We start from the raw sequence: 23,216 nt of genomic DNA on the forward strand, positions 1-23,216 counted from the left end.
ACTAGATCCCACATGCTGCAACTAAAGATCCCCAGTGCCACAACTAAAGAAATGCTGCATGCTGAAACTAAGAACCTGAAGCAGCCACGTAAATAAATCAATATTTTATAAAATTGATTTAGTTAAATTTAATAAATATTGGATTTCCAGTGTACACACACACTCTCTCATAAAGGAGCTACTTGAAGAGATACATATCAAGACTGAGATTAGCAGAATGTTCTAGAGGAAAGCAGAGGAGGAGCCGCTGACTGAGAGTCCTTGGGGAGAGGTCGAGGTGTGCTTCTGGTAAGAAGGCACAGTTGATTTGCATGTTTATAGAAGGCACTGCCCTCAGGAAATCACAAGAGCAAAGACACAGGCGGGCCCATTCTGGGAACTTCTAAGTGGCTGATCCAAACAGAATGCAAGTTTCAGCTTGTGGGGTTGCAGGACCAGAAACTGAAAGGTCTTGTCTACCATACCAGGGAGCTGAGAATTCTTCTTATAACGTCATGGTGTTCTTGAAGGATTTTCAGAGTGAAAAGGGCATCTTTGCATCTTAGAGCAAGCACTCTGGCACTCTGTGAGGCACACTGATTTAAAGAGGACTCAAGTAGAAGAATGGAGAAGGAAATGTCAACCCACTCCAGTGTTCTTGCCTGGAGAATCCCAGGGACGGGGGAGCCTGGTGGGCTGCCGTCTATGGGGTCGCAGAGTCGGACACGACTGAAGCAATTTAGCAAGTAGAAGAATCAAGATTCGTTGAATAGTTTCCAGCTATACAATAAGGGTTTAAAGTACAGTCGTGGGTGGCTGGGATGCCAAGCAATGGGTGAAGCTTCCTGAGCTGGTTAATTGCCAGGGTATTGGGAGTGAGAGTGAGGGGAACTGAGAAAGAAAATACAGGAAGGGTTGGAACAGACGTGTTGCTTGTTTTTCTTTTCTTTCCATCATGCCTCTCAGCTTATGGGATCTTAGTTCCCCAATGAGAGATCAAACCCGTGCCCCCTGCAGTGGAAGCTCGAGGTCCTAACCACTGAACTGCCAGAGAAGACCTGGATGAGGTGCTTAAAATAGGCTAGCCAATGACCTAGATCCCAAGGTCAGCTTTGTGCTTTAATCTGAGCAGAAATGTTGCATCCCTCTTGTCTAGGACCCTCAGATATGCAGGAAACATTTAGGGGTGGGAGAAGGCAATGGCACCCCACTCCAGTACTCTTGCCTGGAGAATCCCATGGATGGAGGAGCCTGGTGGGCTGCAGTCCATGGGGTCTCTAGGAGTTGGACACGACTGAGTGACTTCACTTTCACTTTTCACTCTCACGCATTGGAGAAGGAAATGGCAACCCACTCCAGTGTTCTTGCCTGGAGAATCCCAGGGACGGGGGAGCCTGGTGGGCTGCTGTCTATGGGGTTGCACAGAGTCGGACACGACTGAAGCAACTTAGCAGCAGCAGCAGCAGCAGGTGGCCTCAGGAATATTTGAATTTCAGCCTAGACAGTAGGGTCACTAGGATTCTGGAGCATTCCTCCTGGTTCTAGGATGGAAACTTGGTTGAATTTCCAAAGTAAGAGTGCTCAGAAGAAGAGTCAGGAACTCACAACACACACTTTTCTCCTGTATTTTTCAGATGGAATAATTAGGACAGAGATGCTCAATTTTCCATGCCAACTATCTTGGCCACTCTTTCACCCTTTCCCCTTTCTCTTTGGCTTTGAGCAAGAAAAATCTTGATCTAAAATACAGAGAGAGGGACTTACATCCATCTCCTTCAGGGCAGTTTCACAACTGCTACGTAGGACCTAGCTCAGCAGAGCAACTGCCAGAAGGTTGAGCTGATCCATCTGTTCCATCTGAGTCCTAACAAATTGTCCTGCCTCGTCTCCCTAAAAACACATCCGGAGCAGGACACCAGGAATGTCATGAGACACAGTCCCACAACAGCTGCAATTCATATATTTAATCTGTTTGCAGAAGAATTAGATTTATATTCACTGTTCCCCCATCACACTCCCATTGACCCTTGGCTTAGTCTCAGCATTACGTTCCTTAGAATTAAAAACAAAATAAAACAGAGACACTCAAGCATCTGATATTCAAGGTATGTCTGGGGGGGAAAAAAGCCAAATTGCAAGGCTGTAGCTGAACCCCAACCCTGTCAAAAGTGTTTTGAAATTCTCGTATTAAATAAGGGTCATTTAATTATATTAAGGTTATTTTGAAGTTGTATATACTCTGCTTTCCAAAGATGTTAAATATTTACCTGTAGTTATCTCTTTTTTCTTCATTTAATATTAGGACAGGAACTTCCCCAGTAGTCCAGTGGTTAAGAATCAATGCTCCCACTGCAGGGGGCATGGGTTCAAGCCCCAGTTGTGGAAGATCCCATATGCTGCAGTTTGTGATCAAATATATATTTGTGCTCAGTCGCTTCATTCATGTCCGACTCTTTGTGACCCTATGGACTGTAGCCTGCCAGGCTCCTCAGTCCATGAGATTCTCCAGGCAAGAACACTGGAGTGGGTTGCCATACTCTCCTCCAGGGGATCTTCCTCACCCAGGGATCGAACCTGAGTCTCCTGTGGCTCCTGCATTGCAGGTGGATTCTTTACTGCTGAGCCACTGGGGAAGCCTATATGTCATATATATATGTAATGACCCAGATAATCACGATGGTGTGATCACTGACCTAGAGCCAGACATCCTGGAATGTGAAGTCAAGTGGGCCTTAGAAAGCATCACTACGAACAAAGCTGGTGGAGGTGATGGAATTCCAGTTGAGCTATTTCAAATCCTGAAAGATGATGCTGTGAAAGTGCTGCACTCAATATGCCAGCAAATTTGGAAAACTCAGCAGTGGCCACAGGACTGGAAAAAGTCAGTTTTCATTCCAATCCCAAAGAAAGGCAAAGCCAGAGAATGCTCAAACTACTGCACAATTGCACTCATCTCACACGTTAGTAAAGTAATGCTCAAAATTCTCCAAGCCAGGCTTCAGCAATATGTGAACCGTGAACTTCCTGATGTTCAAGCTGGTTTTAGAAAAGGCAGAGGAACCAGAGACCAAATTGCCAACATCCGCTGGATCATGGAAAAAGCAAGAGAGTTCCAGAAAAACATCTATTTCTGCTTTATTGACTATGCCAAAGCCTTTGACTGTGTGGATCACAATAAACTGTGGAAAATTCTGAAAGAGATGGGAAAACCAGACCACCTGACCTGCCTCTTGAGAAATTTGTATGCAGGTCAGGAAGCAACAGTTAGAACTGGACATGGAACAACAGAATGGTTCCAAATAATAAAAGGAGTATGTCAAGGCTGTATATTGTCACCCTGTTTATTTAACTTATATGCAGAGTACATCATGAGAAACACTGGACTGGAAGAAACACAAGCTGGAATCAAGATTGCCGGGAGAAATCTCAATAACCTCAGATATGCAGATGACACCACCCTTATGGCAGAAAGTGAAGAGGAACTAAAAAGCCTCTTGATGAAAGTGAAAGAGGAGAGTGAAAAAGTTGGCTTAAAGCTCAACATTCAGAAAACGAAGATCATGGCATCCGGTCCCATCACTTTATGGGAAATACATGGGGAAACAGTGGAAACGGTGTCAGACTTTATTTTTCTGGGCTCCAAAATCACTGCAGATGGTGACTGCAGCCATGAAATTAAAAGATGCTTACTCCTTGGAAGACAAGTTACGACCAACCTAGATAGCATATTCAAAAGCAGAGACATTACTTTGCCAACAAAGGTCCGGCTAGTCAAGGCTATGGTTTTTCCAGTGGTCATGTATGGATGTGAGAGTTGGACTGTGAAGAAGGCTGAGTGCCAAAGAATTGATGCTTTTGAACTGTGGTGTTGGAGAAGACTCTTGAGAGTCCCTTGGACTGCAAGGAGATCCAAGCAGTCCATTCTGAAGGAGATCAGCCCTGGGATTTCCTTGGAAGGAATGATGCTAAAGCTGAAACTCTAGTACTTTGGCCACCTGATTCGAAGAGTTGACTCATTGGAAAAGACTCTGATGCTGGGAGGGATTGGGGGCAAGAGGAGAAGGGGACGACAGAGGATGAGATGGCTGGATGGCATCACTGACTCGATGGACGTGAGTCTGAGTGAACTCTGGAAGTTGGTGATGGACAGGGAGGCCTGGCGTGCTGCGATTCATGGGGTCACAAAGAGTCGGACACGACTGAGCGACTGATCTTATCTGATCTGATATATACATGACTTATATATGATAAGAACTAGGGGAAAGGGAGGGAAAAGCAGTACACCAGAAAAGCCCGTATACACAGAAGGTGACCCTCATGCTTGATCTTGAGACCTGTAGAGGTGGTGTTTAGATTAAAATAAAAGGAAACGCATTTCAGAAGGAGAAAACTTTATGATCCAAGACAAAGACACATCAGAGGACACTGTTCAGAGCACAGGACTCGAGTTTGGGGATTAGGCTATTCAGAGATCTGAGGGCAGGGGCCAAAGCTGAGATGTGGTCCAGGCTGCACTGGCCTTAGGGGCCACATTCAGAGGGTCAAGCTGTGGACCACAGCTTGAAATAGACCACAGGTGAGGGAACCAGTGGAGGTTTTTAGCCAGGGGAGTTTCCCTATACAAATGAATAGAATGCATGGGCTGAAAAACTTGGAAACCTTAGGGGCTTCCTAGAACCCAGAATCCATCTGATAAAAATGATCATGAGGGCTTACTATCTCATTCCGCCCAAAATCCTGTGAAGTAGCTTGTCCCTGTGTGACAGCTGAAGACCTTAGGGATTAGCCAAGTTCATTAGCTGAACCAAGACACGCAGCAAGTGTGTGTCTTGGAGGAGCTCCCTTTTGAGTACAGAAGACTACTGACTTCCCAGCCAGCTTTCTCCATCACTGTCCCTGGTATAGCATTTTTCAAAATTAGGACGGAGGAGCCTGGTAGGCTGCAGTCCATGGGGTCACTAAGAGTCAGACACAACTGAGCAACTTCACTTTCACTTTTCACTTCATGCATTTTTTTGGGGAGAAGGAAATGGCAACCTACTCCAGTGTTATTGCCTGGAGAACCCCAGGGATGGGGAAACCGTGGGCTGCCGTCTATGGGATTGCACAGAGTCGGACACAACTGAAGCGACTTAGCAGCAGCAGCAGCAGCAGGGGATCATAAGCAATCAGATTTTTTTTTTTTAACTTTTGGTTATGCTGGGTCTTCATGGCTGCACTCAGGCTTTCTCTAGTTGAGGTGACTGGGGGTTAGTCTTTGTTGTGATGCATGGGCTTCTCAGTGCAGTGGCTTCTTTGTCGCGGACCACAGGCTCTAGGCGCACATCTTCAGTAGTTGCAGCACTTGGGCTCTAGAGCCCAGGCTCAGTAGTTGTGGCACACAGGCTTAGTTGCTCCCAGACATGTGGAATCTTCCCGGACCGGGGATCGAACCCATGTTCCCTGCATTGGCAGGCAGATTCTTAACCACTGGTGGGGTTAGTCGCTGAGTTGTATCCAACTCTTGCGACCTCATGGACTATAGCCTGCCAGGCTCCTCTGTCCATGGGGTTTCCCAGGCAAAAATACTGGAGTGGGTTGCCATTTCCTTCTCCAGGGGATCTTCCTGACCCAGGGATCGAACCTGTGGCTCCTGCATTGCAGGTAGATTCTTTACCATCTGAGCCACCAGGGAAGCCCAATTTGTGCTATAAATCTAAATGATCATCGTCAGAAGGAAATGTGCCCTTGCTCAAAAACTGTCTTTTAAATTTAAATCTTGTTATAAGCCTGGGAGGTCGATAAGGTAAGGATTGTTACAATAGTTCTTTTAATGCGTGAAGAAAATTAGACCTCCATCTCTAGAAAACTTGGATTCTAAACCTTTCAGACTTTCAACAGTCAAGGCTTTGCCCAAGATGGATTTCAGAGTTCAGATCTGAACCCAAGCTTCCCAGAGTTAAAGCCCTCTGCCCCTCCCCCATGGCTTGCAGCTTCTGTGGAAAAGAATGTAGGCATTCAAGATAAAACCTCTGCCTGGGAGTAAATACCAGACTTTTGATGGAAATCATGCAGTTCCCATACTTTCCAGAATGTTCCTCAGCTTGAAGACAGTGTTCAGGAGACCCCTCCCTAGGGGGTAAGCTGTGAGGTTGGGGTGGGGAGACAGCCTCTCCTGGAGTGAGAATGAGAATTAGCTCTCCTGTAGGCAGTTCCCTGCCCCAGTGCTCCATGGCCTCCTCCAGGTCTGTGGCCACCCTGAGTTCACCAGTGACTCACTGAGTCTCTTGTCACAGGCCCAGCCCTACCCATGGATGCAACTCTTCTTCCTCCTACCCTCTCTTCACTTTCCTAAATATTCTCTACCTGGCCATGCTTGCCAACTTGCTTTATGCTTTTTTGGCTTTGCTGCTTGGCTTGCAGGATCTTAGTTCCCCAAGCAGGGATCAAGCCCATGTCTTCTGCCATGGAAACTTGGAGCCTTAACCTCTGGACCGCCAGGGAATTCTCCCAGTTTGCTTTAAAAGGTCTTTGCAGAGTTCGCCTCAGCCTTAGGGAGAAGCTGGATGGTGCTGTCCTAATGAAGCTGTCCCGATTCCCCCTCCACCCTCATTCCAACAAGAAGGAGACAGTCCCACGGTGCTGTTCTCAGTAGCCTTTCAGATTCTCTAATGTAGAGACTCAGCACGTTGAACCTGGAGACCACACCCTAAGGGAGGCAGCTGTAGGAGGACAGGGAATGCACCGAAACAGGAAACACCTTCAGGGGATCTAATTCCCTTTATTGTCATACTGAAGTGAATTCTCCCTGCCCGAGCCTGAAAACCTGCCCCTTCCCTGTAATACACCATAGGGAAGTGTCTCCTGAACGTCAGCTTTATGCCTAGAGTCCAAGTTTTCTGGAGATGAATTAAGGTCTAATTTTCCTCATGTATTAACTTCTGTAGAAATAGAAATTACCTTGTGGAATGCTGATAGTGATGCCAAGTTTCCCATCCATAGGATGCAGATGGTTCCAGTTTATAGAGATGTAAATGAATTTTGTCCAAAGGAGAATGTAAATCTCTTTAGTCCAGTTCTCCTTTGAACTTGTTTGTGACAGCTTTCTGGTTCCATCATGAATGAATGAGTTAAACTTTTTGATATGTGTTTATTCTCTTTATATACGAGCATCATGATTTTAGCTTTTTTTTTTTTTTTTTGAAAAAAGAAAAAGTTGTCCTTTAAAACTGTTGTTGTTTAGTCACTAAAGTGTGATTGACTCTTTTGCGACCTCAAGGACTGTAGCCCGCCAGGCTCCTCTGTCCATGGGGTTTCCCAGGCAAGAATACTGGAGTGGGTTGCCATTTCCTCCTCCAGGGATCTTCCCCACCCAGGGATTGAACCAGCATCTCCCACATTGTGGGCAAATTCTTTACTGCTGAGGCACCGGGGAAAACTAGGGCAGGAAAAATTATCTTTTTCCCTCTACTCACCTAAGTGTTCATGCTGGGGCACTGTCAGACTGAAAAAAGGCAGGTTAACAAGAAAAAACAAACAGTATTGTGTAAATAACACCTGAGCATACCCAGTGATGAGTAACTGAAAGAGGTGGTTAGAACTAGGGCTCGGTATGTTTACCTAATTTAGTAGGGGAAGGGAGGAGTAGAAAGGGCACTTTCGGAGGAGCAAATGAACACTTAGAAGAACAGATGGGAGATATGCTGGTTTGTGACATCGTCTGAGTGAGATGTCCACCTCTGCTCTCCCAGAAGGGAAGACTAGAGTTGCCCTGGGAAAGGGGATTTAGGGACACTCAGATTCTTTGGGGAGGCTCTGTTTTTAGACAAATAAAGGATTTCAGGAACTCAAGTGCCTTCAGCTGAAATTAATCCTTATGCATATGCAAAGTGACATATTTGGAGGTGGCATGTCCTGGTCCCCAAAATTATAAAACTCATTTCTTTGTATTGTTATCGTCTCTAGAATAATGCCAAGTGTAGAGTATGTTTCAATTAGTGTTTACTAAATAAAAGTTTGCAGGGTTGCAAAACTGGACAACAGACATACATAAAATCAGTATGAGGCTTCCCTGGTGGCTCAGTGGTAAAGAATCCACCTGCCAGTGCAGGAGATACGGGTTTGACTCCTGGGCTGGAAAGATCCCACATGCTGAGGAGCAAATGGGCCCGTGCGCCACAACTACTGAGCCCGTGCTCTAGAGCTGGAGAGCCACTACTACTGAAGGCTGAGCACCCTAGAGGCCAGGCTCTGCATCAAGAGAAGGCATTCACAATGGGAAGCAACTGGAGGGCAGCCCTCACTCCACAACTAGAGTTAGAGCCCACATAGCAACAAAGACCCAGCACAGGCAAAACTAAATAAATAATACACTTATTCTTAAATTAAATAAATAAATAAAATCAGAATGGCCTGAAGGATCTCCCAGACAATGCCCAGAATTACAGAAAGGGGTCCAGCAAACTGTCTGCCTAGCATCTTGACTTTCACAATTTTTCCTCCCATAAAAATGGTGCCAAGACATGCTATGGATGACAGCAGAGACCATTCTAAGCTTGTGTCATATCAGGGAAGGTTTCACAAGGAAACTTAACATTACCCTGGGGTTTAAAATAATGAATAGGGATTATTTGGGGCTTCCCAGGGGGCTCAGCGGTAAAGAATCTGCCTGCCAAGCAGGAGACGTGGGTTCGATCCCTGAGTTGGGAAGATCCCCTGGAGGAGAGAATGGCAACTCACTCCAGTATTCTTGCCCGGAGAATCCCCACAGGTAGAAGAGTCTGGCGGACTGTAGTCCAAGGGGTTGCAAAGAGTTGGACATGACTGAGTGACTAAACAACAACAAAAAGCTTATTAATATATTATCATGTAGGGTAGTTTGGAGAGGACAGGCATTTGTAGTGGCCAGACAGCTGGAAGTATAAAAATGGAGCTCAAAAATGTGTTGGTGTCTGGACTTCCCTGTGGTCCAGTGGCTAAGCCTCCACGCTCCCAATGTAGGGGGCCCAGGTTCGATCCCGGATCAGGGAACTGGATCCCACATGCCACAGCTGAGTGTTCACATGCTGCAGCTAAGACCTGGTACAGCCAAAGAAATAAATAAAAATACATATTTTAAAAAAATGTGTTAGCGATAGAAAGATGTCAGAATTATCACAATAGTTGTATTGGTTGAAGTGAGGGGACAAAATCAAATACTGAAAACATTTTAAGTCATATTATCTGTTACCTTAATTTTCTTTTATTTGATTCTCCAGCATTTTGTCCCTCAAAAGACCGTGAGGCCCTCGGGGTAGGAACTATATCTTATTCATGATTGTTTTCCAGAGCCTGGCAAAGTACCTGATGTGGGCACTCAGTAAATATTTGGTGAAGAAAAAGAACATACAGAGAAAGGAGAAAACACTTTTTTTTCAGAGATGTGGTAAGGGCAAAATGGATGATGCTGAAACGTTCTAACATAACGGTGAGAGAATTTATGGCCATTTGATTGGATGGCTCCTGGTCTTTTCAGGAAGGCATTTCCTGAGCTGCAGAGTGTCACGTGATTAACAACAGGGTTCAGGGCTTAGAGTGAAACAGTTTGGAACAGCTGAAGCCAGAAATGTGCTAGGGGACTCCCATGTGCTTGCTTTTTTTTTTTTTTTTTAAGTGCTGTTCCATGTGTCTGGAATGCTCCCTCTGGCAATCTTTGCCCTGCCTCTCTCATCTCTTACTTGGCCTACTCATCTTTCAAAGCCTAACTCAAATGCCACCGACTTTTCTGGGAACATTCTCTCTTGATACTATTTCAAGTTAGTCATTCCTTTTTCTATGTGTACACTTCTCTCCTTGTTAATCCCACTAGATTATAAATTACTTGAAGATCAGAAGAGAGTTTTATTTCATCTGAATAGCCTCCTCCTGACCTGGTGGGGAACAGTCATTCCATAAATGTTTGCTGATGTTTAAATCAAGTACGTTTAGGAATATGATTGCTAAGTGGCAGCAAGGGATAACTGAAGTTACCAGTCTTGGAAGACAAGATCAGCGTGGTTTTTGTGATTAGTAGGAGGTGATGGGGACTCCCCTGGTGGTACAGTGGTTAAGACTTCGTGCTCTCAATGCAGGGGGCATGGGTTTGATCCCTGGTTAGAGGCCTAAGATCCCACATGCTGCACAGCTTGGCCTAAAAAAAAAAAAAAAAAAAAAACCAGCAATAAAAACAAGCCAGGAAGTGATGGATATCAGAACCAGGAAAAGTTTCAAGAACTACAGGTCATGATGCTGTGTGCTTCTTCACTCAGTCGTGTCCGACTCTTGTGAGCCCATGGACTGTAGCCTGCCAGGCTCCTCTGTCCATGGGATTCTCTAGGCAAGAATACTGGAGTAGGTTGCCATTTCCTTCTCCAGGGGAAATCTTCCTGACCCAGGAATCCAACCCAGGTCTCCTGAATTGCAAGCAGACTCTTTACTGACTGAGCTACAAGGGAAGCCCTCGTACGGGTCATGATGCAGGCAGATGAAAATTCAGGGAAAATCATGATTATTTTTTTCTGTCAGGGAAATCTAAACTTTGGTCTTTCTAGCAGTGAAAACAATGACATGAAGCACATGTGTATTTTATGGAAAGAAAAGACACAGTTTCTTCCCACCTAGCTTACTCTTACTAATCCACAGTGAAGTCAAAAAGAAGGAAAGTCACCAATGATTCCCTCAGTATCAGACCTGGACTGTAACATTAACTTCTATTCCTTAACTTCAGCTGGACTCTGAACTTTCATAAAGGCAAACACATCTTTTTGTTTCACATTTTCTCCCTCATTTCCAAACTTTCTGGAAGAGCAGTTTATGAGCAGTGAGATGAATGCGGGTGGGGAAAGGAGAGGTAACCATGGTAACCAGAACAGTGAACAGGATGGCTTCAGATGGCCACGTTCAAACCCTGGTTCTGCTACCTGCCTGTGAATTGGGGACAGATGACGCCTGCTTGGAAACACTGTGTGAGAAATAAACTAGATGTAAAAGCACTCAGCGCAAGGAGTGTCTGTACCTTGACCAGATCACGTGCAAGTGGAAATGCATGGGATTTAGTGAAGTAGGAAATGCCAAGTGCAGAAGAAAGGTATGCGGGGGAAAGGTAAGACTCCTCCCCTCCCTAGCTTCCCTTCTCTCCACGTCCCTCAGAATCAACTCTGGAGACCATTCTGTGCATTTTCTTCTTTCCTGGGCTCCACTGTGAGAACTAGAGTTTGGAATTCAAATTTAAAATCCCTTACTGCACAGGGAACTATACTGAATATTTTGTAATAACCTACAGGGAAATCTGAAGGAGATTTTATATATATATAAGTATATCATATATATAAGCCCACACTATATATATTTATTAAGTTATATAAATATATATTTTATATATATAAAATATGGGCTTCCCAGGTGGTGCTAGTGGTAAAAAACCTGCCTGCCGATACAGGAGACATAAGAGACCTGGGTTCGATCCCTGGGTCGGGAAGACCCCCTGGAGGAGGGCATGGCAACCCACTCCAGTACTCTTGCCTGGAGAATCCCCATGGACAGAAGAGCCTGGTGGGCTACAGTCCATAGCGTCACACAGAGTCGAACATGACTGAAGCGACTGAACACACACACACAATTATATATAAAATATATATAATATATATAATTATATATATAAAATCACTGTATATATTATATAAATCTATATATTAAATTTATGTATTATATAAAATCACTGTGCTGTACTACCTGAAACTAACATGATATTGTAAATGAATTATACTTCAATAAAAAAAATACATATGAAATTTTAAAAATAAAATTCCTTACCTCTAAAATGGAAATGTTCTGAGCATTTAATGGAACAATTACTACTTGTTAAAAGGCTACACAAATTATGAGGAGCTGTTATTCTCAGGAGAAGGAAGGCCTAGACAAACACAGTGTATTTAATTTTGTCTAGAGCAGAGGTCTCCTGGACTCAGCCCTGGGCTTGACTGCTCTGCTCCACTTCCTTTCCTCATCTTGCCCGCAGCAGGAGGGGAGGCTGAGAGCCACAAAGTGTGAATCTGCCTCTGTCTGTCCCACAGGTGATCACTTACTCCAGCCATCACGTCTACAATAACTTGACTGAGGAACAGAAGGGCCGAGTGGCCTTCGCTTCCAATTTCCTGGCAGGAGATGCCTCCCTGCAGATTGAGCCTCTGAAGCCCAGTGATGAGGGCCGGTACACCTGCAAGGTGAAGAACTCAGGCCGCTATGTGTGGAGCTACGTCATCTTAAAAGTTTTAGGTAAGACAGAGTGCCCCAGTAAGTACCTATATCTTATTAACAAGGGATAGGCAAATGTATCACAGTGGTACGAAACATCTTCAATACTTCATACTTTTTAAAAATAATTTTCTTTGTTTATATTTGGCTGTGCTGGGTCTTTGTTGCTCTGTGGATTTTTCTACAGTTGCAGCGAATAGGGGCTACTCTCTAGTTTCGGTGTGCGGCCTTCTCATTGCAGTGCCTTCTTTTGCTGTAGAACATGGACTCTAGGGCACGAGGGCTTCAGTACTTGCCGCTCCTGGGTTCTAGAGCACAGGCTCAGTAGTTGTGGCACACGGCTTGTTGATCTGAGGCATGTGGGATCTTCCCGGATCAGGTGAAGCCATGCCTCTTGCATTGTTAGGAGGATTCTTTACCTCTGAGCCACCAGGGAAGCCCCCAATATATCATATTGTACAGACATCACCTAGTCCAGTTCCCTGGGGAAAAGTGTGTATGTTTTGTATTTTAGCCATAATGATAGAAGAGAATCAATTTTCCATGGTAGCTCATTGTGCTATGCTTAGTCATTCAGTTGTACCTGATTCTTTGTGACCCCACGCACTGTAACCCGCCAGGCTCCTCTGTCCTTGGGATTTTTTAGGCAAGAATACTGGAGTGGGTTGCCATTTCCTCCTCCAGAGGATCTTCCTGACCCAGGAATTAAACCTACATCTCCTGTGTCTCCTGTGTTGCAGGCAGATTCCTTATCCGCTGAGCCACTGAGGTAGCTCATTACAAAAGTTAAATGTCCTCTCAAGTTTAAGTAGTATCCTCCTAGTGAAGCAAATCTCTCAGATCTGATTCAAATCCATTTCTTTGTTTTATGACACAGCAAGAGTTCCTAACTTCTTCTTAATTGCTTCCAAGTTCATGAACTTCTGTCCCTGTTTCAGTGTTAATCAAGTCACACTGGCACTTTCCTGGTGGTCCAGTGGTTAAGACTTCTTGCTCCCAGTGCAGGGGCCTGGCTTTGATCCCTGGTCAGGGAACTAAATCCTATGTGCCACAACTAAGACCCAGCACAGCCAAATATATAAATATTTTTTTAAAAAAAGGAAAATCACACTCAACTTTTCTAAAATTTCCAATTATAAAAGGTTTTTGGGAATTCTCCATTGGTCCAGTGGTTAGGACTCTGAGCATGTTCAATCCTGGTCAGGGAACTAAGATCCCACAAGCCTGGCAGCATGGCCACCCCCAAAATAATGCAGATTCCTGGGCCCTCAGTGAGTCCCACCGAGTCCAAGTAGGGCCCTAGGAATTAGGAAAAAAGACCAAAACATTTTTTTCTTTGAGAAGTGATGAGGGCGTTTCCGAGGCAATCTCTCTAAATTACATCAGCACCACTGGAAACAGCTGGAATTGGGTGTGTATGTGTGCAGGGGATGGAAGTGGGTATATTTTGGGGAGTGAGATGTAAAGCATGGCGAGGTAACAAAGGACTATTAATATTAAATTCACACTCAAAAGTTGACCATATGAGGAAAAACAAGTCAACAGGATATTGTTCACGGGTGTCAGGGGATCTTTGACTTCTTTTTTTTTTTTTGCCAGTGAGACCATCAAAGCCCAAGTGTGAATTGGAAGGAGAGCTGACAGAAGGAAGCGACCTGACTTTGCAGTGTGAGTCATCCTCTGGCACAGAGCCCATTGTGTATTCCTGGCAGCGAGTCCAGGAGAAGGAGGGAGAGGATGAACGTCTGCCTCCCAAATCTAAGATTGGTAAGTCATCTTTTTTACTGGTCCATGGAGACAACAGGCCAGTCAGTCTTCTCTCAATGAATTCTGAATCTGGTTTGGTGAGCACCTCACAAGGATCTTGAATACACTACTGAACCTCACTGTTTCTATTTTTCACACTTAACTGGGAACAGAAAAATATGTCTTTTCTTTCCCTAAATGGCAAAAATAAAAGTGGTAAGGAGATTAAGAATAAATGTAGTCTATAAATCTATTCTAATTATTGTGTTTCAGTTCAGTTCAGTTCAATTCAGTCACTCAGTCGTGTCCCACTCTTTGCGACCCCATGAATCGCACGCCAGCCCTCCCTGTCCATCACCAACTCCCGGAGTTCACTCAAACTCATGTCCATCAAGTTGGTGATGCCATCCAGCCATCTCATCCTCTGTCGTCCCCTTCTCCTCCTGCCCCCAATCCCTCCCAGCATCAGGGTCTTTTCCAATGAGTCAACTCTTCGCATGAGGTGGCCAAAGTATTGGAGTTTGAGCTTTAGCATCAGTCCTTCCAATGAACACCCAGGACTGGTCTCCTTTAGGATGGACTGGTTGGATCTCCTTGCAGTCCAAGGGACTCTCAAGAGTCTTCTCCAGCACCACAGTTCAAAAGCATCAATTCTTTGGCGCTCAGCTTTCTTCACAGTCCAACTCTCACATCCATACATGACCACTGGAAAAACCATAGCCATGACTAGATGAACCTTTGTTGGCAAAGTAATGTCTCTGCTTTTGAATATGCTATCTAGGTTGGTCATAACTTTCCTTCCAAGGAGTAAGCGTCTTTTAATTCCATGGCTGCAATTACCATCTGCAGTGACTTTGGAGCCCAGAAAAATAAAGTCTGACACTGTTTCCACTGTTTCCCCATCTATTTCCCATGAAGTGATGGGACCAGATGCCATGATCTTAGTTTTCTTAGTTTTCTAAGATTTCTAAGAATGTTGAGCTTTAAGCCAACTTTTTCACTCTCCTCTTTCACTTTCATCAAGAGGCTTTTTAGTTCCTCTTCACTTTATGCCATAAGGGTGGTGTCATCTGCATATCTGAGGTTATTGATATTTCTCCCGGCAATCTTGATTCCAGCTTGTGCTTCTTCCAGCCCAGCGTTTCTCATGATGTACTCTGCATAGAAGTTAAATAAGCAGGGTGACAATACACAGCTTTGACGTACTCCTTTTCCTATTTGGAACCAGTCTGTTGTCCCATGTCTAGTTCTAACTGTTGCTTTCTGACCTGCATATAGGTTTCTCAAGAGGCAGGTCAGGTGGTCTGGTATTCCCGTCTCTTTCAGAATTTTCCTACAACACCCAAAACAGATGTCCTTTTCATTATAGGGGACTGGAATGCAAAAGTAGGAAGTCAAGAAACACCTGGAGTAACAGGCAAATTTGGCCTTGGAGTATGGAATGAAGCAGGGCAAAGGCTAATAGAGTTTTGCCAAGAGAATGCACTGGTCATAGCAAACACCCTCTTCCAACAACACAAGAGAAGACTCTACATGTGGACATCACCAGATGGTCAACACCAAAATCAGATTGAGTATATTCTTTGCAGCCAAAGATGGAGAAGCTCTATACAGTCAGCAAAAACAAAACCAGGTGCTGACTATGGCTCCTTATTGCCAAATTCAGACTTAAATTGAAGAAAGTAGAGAAAACCACTAGACCATTCAGGTATGACCTAAATCAAATCCCTTATGATTATACAGTAGAAGCAAGAAATAGATTTAAGGGACTAGATCTGATAGACAGAGTACCTGAAGAACTATGGACGTAGGTTCGTGACATTGTACAGGAGACAGGGATCAAGACTATCCTCATGGAAAAGAAATGCAAAAAAGCAAAATGGCTGTCTGAGGAGGCCTTACAAATAGCTGTGAAAAGAAGAGAAGAGAAAAGCAAAGGAGAAAAGGAAAGATAAGCATTTGAATGCAGGAGTTCCAAAGATTAGCAAGGAGAGATAAGAAAGCCTTCCTCAGTGATCAATGCAAAGAAATAGAGGAAAACAACAGAATGGGAAAGACTAGAGACCTCTTCAAGAAAATCAGAGATACCAAGGGAACACTTCATGCAAAGATGGGCTTGATAAAGGACAGAAATGGTATGGACCTAACAGAAGCAGAAGATATTAAGAAGAGGTGGCAAGAATACACAGAAGAACTGTACAAAAAAGATCTTCATGACCCAGATAATCACGATGGTGTGATCACTCACCTAGAGCCAGAATCCTGGAATGTGAAGTCAAGTGGACCTTAGAAAGCAACACTACCAACAAAGCTAGTGGAGGTGATAGAATCCCAATTGAGCTATTTCAAATCCTGAAAGATGATGCTGTGAAAGTGCTGCACTCAGTATGCCAGCAAATTTGGAAAACTCAGCAGTGGCCACAGGAATGGAAAAGGTCAGTTTTCATTCCAATCCCAAAGAAAGGCAATGCCAAAGAATGCTCAAACTACCACACAATTGCACTCATCTCACATGCTAGTAAAATAATGCTCAAAATTCTCCAAGCCAGGCTTCAGCAATATGTGAACTGTGAACTTCCAGATGTTCAAGCTGGATTTAGAAAAGGCAGAAGAACCAGAGATCAAATTGCCAACATCTGCTGATCACGGAAAAAGCAAGAGAGTTCCAGAAAAACATCTATTTCTGCTTTATTGACTATGCCAAAGCCTTTGACTGTGTGGATCACAATAAACTGTGGAAAATTATTGTGTTTAGTATCCCTTAAATGTTCAGAATCTTTTGTGACTTTTGAGGGTGCACTGCAGTTTAAAAGAATGTTCACCACCTTTCTTCCCACATTCTGGATCCATTCTATCACCTCATCCTTAGCAAACAGTATCATAGGACCTTAGGTCAGTGACACAATAAAGTAAGCAATAAATATAGACCTGTCACTGGGGGATCACGGTCATCTTTCTGCTTGTGTAGACTACAACCACCCTGGACGTGTCCTGCTGCAGAATCTCACCATGTCCTCCTCTGGGCTCTACCAGTGCACAGCAGGCAATGAGGCTGGGAAGGAGAGCTGTGTGGTGCGAGTGACCGTACAGTGTAAGTACCCAAAGTGTTGCTGTGGTTTTGCCCGCGCACTGTGGTTCAGTGTAAAACATTTTTAATCGCAGGTAAGAGTATGGTCAAAAGCTTCATCTCCAGAAGGACATGGTTATCACTGAAATAAATTCAGTAGTTGCCAAGGACTATTCAACAGTTGCAGCTCACTCTAAATTTACAAGTATGTGTGAATTTTACGGCCCCCTAAAGAAATTTTTTATCCAGGAGGGAACCAAATGGAGGTTTCCTTTATAAATGCAAATTTCCCTTACAGAGGATAACTTCTACTGTTTTCAGAGCTTCTCTGATGTCTGCTGTTGCTCAAAAATAATCAGCTTAGGGACTTCCCTGGAGGCCCAGTGGCTAAGACTCTGTGCTCCCAATGCAGGGGGCACAGGTTCTATCCCTGGTGAGGGAACTATTTAATAGATTCTGCATGCTGGAACTGGGATCCGGCACCACCAAATAAACAACAAATATTTAAAAACCTAATCAGCCCCAAATAATCCTAATGTCAACAAGGCATATTTTAGGGTGGCTCTCCTGCTCCCCATCGATATCAGGAGGGACAGTCATACACACCCAGAGAGGGTAAATGGGGAACTCAGGGAGACATATATGAAGATCTGGAAATACTCATCCAGAGCTTTATGTATTTTAAGTCTATGCATTGCATAGCTTATGTTTGGTTTTGCTTTGTTTGTGAGAAAACAGATGTACAGAGCGTGGGCATGATTGCAGGAGCAGTGACAGGTATGGTGGCCGGAGCCCTGCTGATTTTCCTCTTGGTGTGGCTGTTGATCCGAAGGAAAGACAAAAAGAGATATGAGGAAGAAGAGAGACCAAATGAAATTCGGTAAACTTCCCACAGAATCCCCTTCCTCACCTAGGCTACCTTTCTAGGGCCAGCTCCATAATGCCCAGCCAACCAAACTGTCCCATTTCCTCATAACCTTGAATCTGTTACAAGGATTATTCCGGTAGGTAAGGACTTGCAGCCCAGGGGAAGAAGGACAGTTGACCTTGACTGTCTTGTGAAACTATCTGCAACAGAGACTTAATAGATAAACTTTACACTACTTCTGATTACCTTCCACTTATAAAAGCTATACAGTAAAGAATGGGCCTAGCTCATCCATGGGCCTTTAAAGAGTTTCCACAGACCGACTCCAAGTCGAGGGGAGTGCTATGTGAACACCCGGTGGGGCGTGCCTGGTCCCCCCCACCCCGCGCCCCAGTCACAGGGTTGACCTTGGGGATGCACATCCGCCTGCGCCCACGAGAGGGCTCAGGACGCAGGGGGAGTCCGTATTTCCTTAAGTGGTAACTCCAGGTTTCCAGCTTGAGGAGTTGATGGATGGGGCAGCCTCCGAAAGCCTCAGCCAGAGCGGAAGCTTTCACAATCCTGTGATCCTAAAATCTATCTTCGGTGTTTTTCCCCTTCAGAGAAGATGCGGAAGCCCCGAAGGCCCGCCTGGTGAAGCCCAGCTCCTCTTCCTCGGGCTCGCGAAGCTCTCGCTCCGGCTCCTCCTCCACGCGCTCCACCGCCAACAGCGGCTCCCGCAGCCAGCGGACCCCATGCGCCGAGGCGGTGCGGCGGCAGGGGCTGGCCGCCCACACCTACGGCCCGGTGGGGCCCGAGGCCAGAAGTTCTGAACCAAAGAAAGCCCCCCATGCTACCCTGACCAAAGCAGAAAACACCCCCAGCACGATCCCCAGCCAGAGCAGAGCCTTCCAAACTGTTTGAGTTAGAGTGGACTTGACTCGCCAGCTTTTCCCAGGCGTCAGGGCTCTTCTGGTCATCAACTCTCAATCACCAGCCACACGACCCTCCTTGAGCCCAACAAGGGGTCATTTAAGTAGCAGCAACCACTGCACGGAACAGATTCAAATGAACACTTTTCTTACATGACACCAAACGAGGAAAAGGATGTAAGCTGATCATCTCCAAAAAGGCACCTCACTGTGCCTTTAGACCAGAGTGGGTGGGAAATGGGGGCCCAAATCTGGGTGTTTGGGGACTGGGAGCCATGGTGAAAGAGTTGGGGAAAGGGGAAATGAACACACTTAGAACTTCTCACTTGCAGTTTTGTATCACGTTGACTCACCATTGTCAAGAAACGAGGTGTTGTTCATAAATTTTCTATGCATTTCTGCAAACCTACTGGATTATTATGACTATTCAGAGTCAAGCAGAACCTACAGCCTTATATTACACCTATTTGCACCATGAGAAACTCCAAAAAAGGAAACACATCTCTTCTATCCTGACTTGACTTCATTTACCACAAAATTTGGGTATTTCAAGAGGAGTTGAAATAGTGGGAGATGGAGAATGATTGAACTTTTCCACGACTTATTGGTTGAATACCAATAATCCACTATCAATCTTCCTACTTATATTGAACCATAAAAGAAATAAAAAGGAGTTCAAAACGTGTAATGAGGGACTGTGAATAACTTTCCATTTTGATGTTCAGAGGGCCACTGACAAATATCAGAAATATATGCTGGAATAATTGTGGATTTTCCCTCAAAGTGGATGTCTCTAAGGATTTTCTGCTGGGTATCTGTGGAGCAAGAAAATAGGTGTTTTAACATTTAACAGTCTCCTTAGATGGAAATCTTTGAGAGAAAAGGTCTTTTCAGGATGCTGGAAGATCATCCAACAAACCATTACAGTCTCTTCTTTCTGTGAACATATGAAGTCAGAATTTCAAGACTGACTAGACCAGAAAGGGAGATTACATCAGTTTTCTCTTAGTATGTCAAGGAGTGATATCAGAAGTTCAGTATTGCACCAAACTTAGGAGTTTCCTCCACTTCTTTCCTTTCAGGAGGATGTGAACGTGGGACTTGTATTGATTCTAGGCCTTAAATAATCAAACAGATCAGGGATTGCCAACATTTTCTGGTGGCACTGCATGGACATCATAACATTCCCTCCTGAGAGGCTGAGACAGACAGAAATTCAGTACTTTCTCAGTTTAGCCTGTAAGGAAGCCTAGCTCTAGGCTGGAAGGAAAGGAAATGAACATTTAGGCAAGAGATGGTGAGGATAACTAGTGGGTGGCGGGGGGATCTGGGTTAGTGCCTGTTAAATATTGTCAGCATTTTGGAAAGATTTGCGGAAATGATTCACCAGGATAGCTCTCACAAGACCTGACTCATGGGAGAAGAAAGGTGGGGTCTGCGAAATAAAAAGAAAGCAGCCTCCCATACAATAACTTGCTTTTTTAATAGTTTTGACTACTCTGCTAGTCAAATTCATCCTACAATTCATTGTTTAGCAAGAATGCCAAACCTGAAATAGCCCTTCAAACTCTAAAGCAAATGTCAACAGGTCACCATTGGTAGAACAAAATGTTTATTATTATTAAAAGGCCAAGAAGTCCCTGGCAGGGCAGTGGTTAGGACTCTGCTTTCACTGCTAAGGGTGCAGTTTCAGTCACTGGTCAGGGAACTACAGTCCTGATAGGTGAGTGGGGCAGCCAAAAGTAATTAATTAAACATTGTTAAAAAGGCAGCAGGCTATGAGAAAGGAAAAGTAGTGCTAAATGTGGTGATGAAATCCCTGTTTGTTTTGGGAATCTAAGTTCCCCAACCAGGGATCAAATCTGTACCCCCTGCACTGTGAGCAAGGAGTCTTAACCACTGGACCACCAGGAAAGTCCCGACGAAAGCCCTGTTTCTAAAATGGGAATCAGGTGCTTAAAGGGGAAAAGTTGACCTAGGATTTTGTCCCGTTTTTGTTTTCATTTTTACCTCTAATTATCACATACTATAAATGCATTTCTAAAGTCCTTTAAGAAGCAGGTTTTACCCTTGACTAAAAGTTTCATTTTGAGTTTTGTCTTCCTCTAAAAAAAAAGTTGGGGGCAATTCCCTGCAGTCTAGTGGTTAGGGCTCTATGCTTTCACTGCCAAGGGTGCTGATTCAATCCCTGGTCAGGGAACTAAGAGCCCACAAGCAGCACAGCTCCGCCAAAAAAAAAGTTGGGAAATGAAACACTGAGGAAGCAAAGAATGTCTGCCATTAGTTTAAGAGGGTTAGCATATTTGGAATGCTTCTTATACTAACACTGCCTCCTTGTAAGATATAAATTTCTTATTTACTTCACCAACTTACTCTTCTAGTTGTGTGGTGTCCAGGCAACATATCAATTCTGCTGTGTAATTCAGAGAATTCTCATTCCAGGAGTATCTGAGCCAAACTGAGTTTTCTGTGGCAGCTGCAGCAGTGCCATCACTAGCAATTTGCTCTTATCATTATTTATTACCTTTGAACCTAAGGTTTCCTGCCTATGCCTCCACAGGCAGGAGTCAGTCCCCTTTGCATGAAAAGGTTTAAACAGGTTAGTTATTAGAAGACTAAAATACTAGTTGAATATTCGTATTTTGGAAATCTGTTCACACTGGAGATCTACAGAAATGCCACAAATTATTACCTGAAATCAGAAATTCTAGAAATTGAAGATTCTGAGATGAGATACTGAAGTCTTAATAGTGATGGTGTGCTTGCTTCTCTTTCAGTCAGGCTTTTGGGTTCAGATATGACAGGCTCTGGGGTTAAAATAAAGTTTGAACCATTACTTGTGTCAAACCATATTCCATTAACCTTGCAAGTCAAATACATTTGATTCTTTAATAAAAAACAAAAAAGGATAAAATAGATGGTAGAAGAAAAGGTATTTGTAGAAAGAAGATACAGATGGAATGATCTGGATGTTTAGAGAATAGCCATTTCAATAAAATATATATACACTAAACTTAAAATTGTAAAATAATGAAGTGATGCCTTTCTTGTTACACTGTATAAAAAGAATTTCAAAACTGCCATTGCAAAAAGACATAATTTTGTCTGATTTCTGGTGTTAAGCTGTTTATATTTCAATTTTAACTTCAAGTTGCCTTGTCAATGGGACTGTGTTTGATCACAAAAACCAAATATTTATTACAGATGCATCTGTGTCAGCAATTTAAAAATAAATAAGTGAAGGTGACACTACAGGAGAGGCTGAAGCTCATATAATCTGCACTGGAAATTTATTTATTAGCTTGCTGCCAAGTGAAGAAAAAAACTCAGACTGCATATGATGTATTATTTATTGATTTTAGTCACAAATATATCAAGCACTTTTTTCTCACAAGGCAAGATACTAAGTAGTCCTGGACATACAAAGGGATGACAAAGTTCATAACAGTTTCTGCCATTAAGGACTTAATCAAAATAACAAATAATATTTATTAAGCAATATTTTATGCCAAGGTGAAGTACCAATAAAAAAGTACACACTAACGGGTTCAAACAAATCTGGGGGGAAAAGTTACCAAATTAAATGAGGTAATATATGCAAAGCCCTTAGAATGCTTGGCCTGTGACAGGCACTCAAAAAATGTAAATCATGACCCTCTTTCCCAGCCAGAAGCCCTAGGGTTCAGATTCCAGTACTGTAGCCCTTAAAACCTTGTGCATTTAAAAGAGGTGGAGACAGGGCATTTATCATAATCTGAACTTTAAATACAAGATAAATTCTAGTTAAAAAGAAGAGTCTTTGAATCCTAGAACATGTTCTGAAAGTGACCAGAGACCATAAAGGAAGCTTATCTGCTCAACTTTCTGCAATCACTGCTATTAGGTGCAGTTCCCCAAACCCGTGTATTTGAGCCTTCGTTCTACTTTCCACTGCTTCATATATTGTAGGTAGTTCAGAGCTAAGTTTAAAAACTTGCAAAACGTAGGGTGTGTTTCACATTGTACTTGATAAGTTGGGTGGGGAGAGGAAGTCTGCAGATGATAAAGAAAATTGAAAAAAGCCTGCCTCAGCACACATTTTTCGCTTACTGCAGTTCGAGTTACATGAGTTTCCAGGAAGGAAATAACTAATTTTAAAACACCAAAGAATCTGGAATTAACAGCTAGGCTACTCTAGCTCAGCCAGCTGCTTAACTTCCCACAAGTAACATCTCTAAACCTCATTTCTCTCCCAACACAGGAATGAATGCTATGTCTCAGAGAACTGTCTTGATGATAATGAAATAACAAATGAAAGCACATTGTACCCCATGAAAACATCATATAAAACGAGCTCCTTGAAAAATGGCGAGAAATTAGGTGTGTAGCTCCATGGACTCAAGCCCACATTTCCCTC

The 23,216-nt window shown here is 43.7% G+C and overlaps 1 protein-coding gene across 2 annotated transcripts in view; it reads left to right on the top strand.

Moving 5' to 3' along the window:
* Window positions 1-22,074, top strand: part of CLMP (CXADR like membrane protein) — a 107,216-nt gene extending 85,142 nt beyond the window's left edge. For both annotated transcript variants that reach the window (XM_027563445.1, XM_027563444.1), the window contains 5 exons: window positions 12,048-12,249; window positions 13,828-13,995; window positions 16,943-17,065; window positions 17,780-17,921; window positions 18,512-22,074. In XM_027563445.1, coding sequence (XP_027419246.1) covers window positions 12,048-12,249; window positions 13,828-13,995; window positions 16,943-17,065; window positions 17,780-17,921; window positions 18,512-18,812 — 936 coding nt within the window. In that variant the 3' untranslated portion in view covers window positions 18,813-22,074. The remainder of the gene's footprint in view (window positions 1-12,047; window positions 12,250-13,827; window positions 13,996-16,942; window positions 17,066-17,779; window positions 17,922-18,511) is intronic.
* The last annotated feature ends 1,142 nt before the right edge of the window (window positions 22,075-23,216 follow it).

Source organism: Bos indicus x Bos taurus, chromosome 15 (assembly GCF_003369695.1).
Source record: "Bos indicus x Bos taurus breed Angus x Brahman F1 hybrid chromosome 15, Bos_hybrid_MaternalHap_v2.0, whole genome shotgun sequence".
Taxonomy (NCBI): domain Eukaryota; kingdom Metazoa; phylum Chordata; class Mammalia; order Artiodactyla; family Bovidae; genus Bos; species Bos indicus x Bos taurus.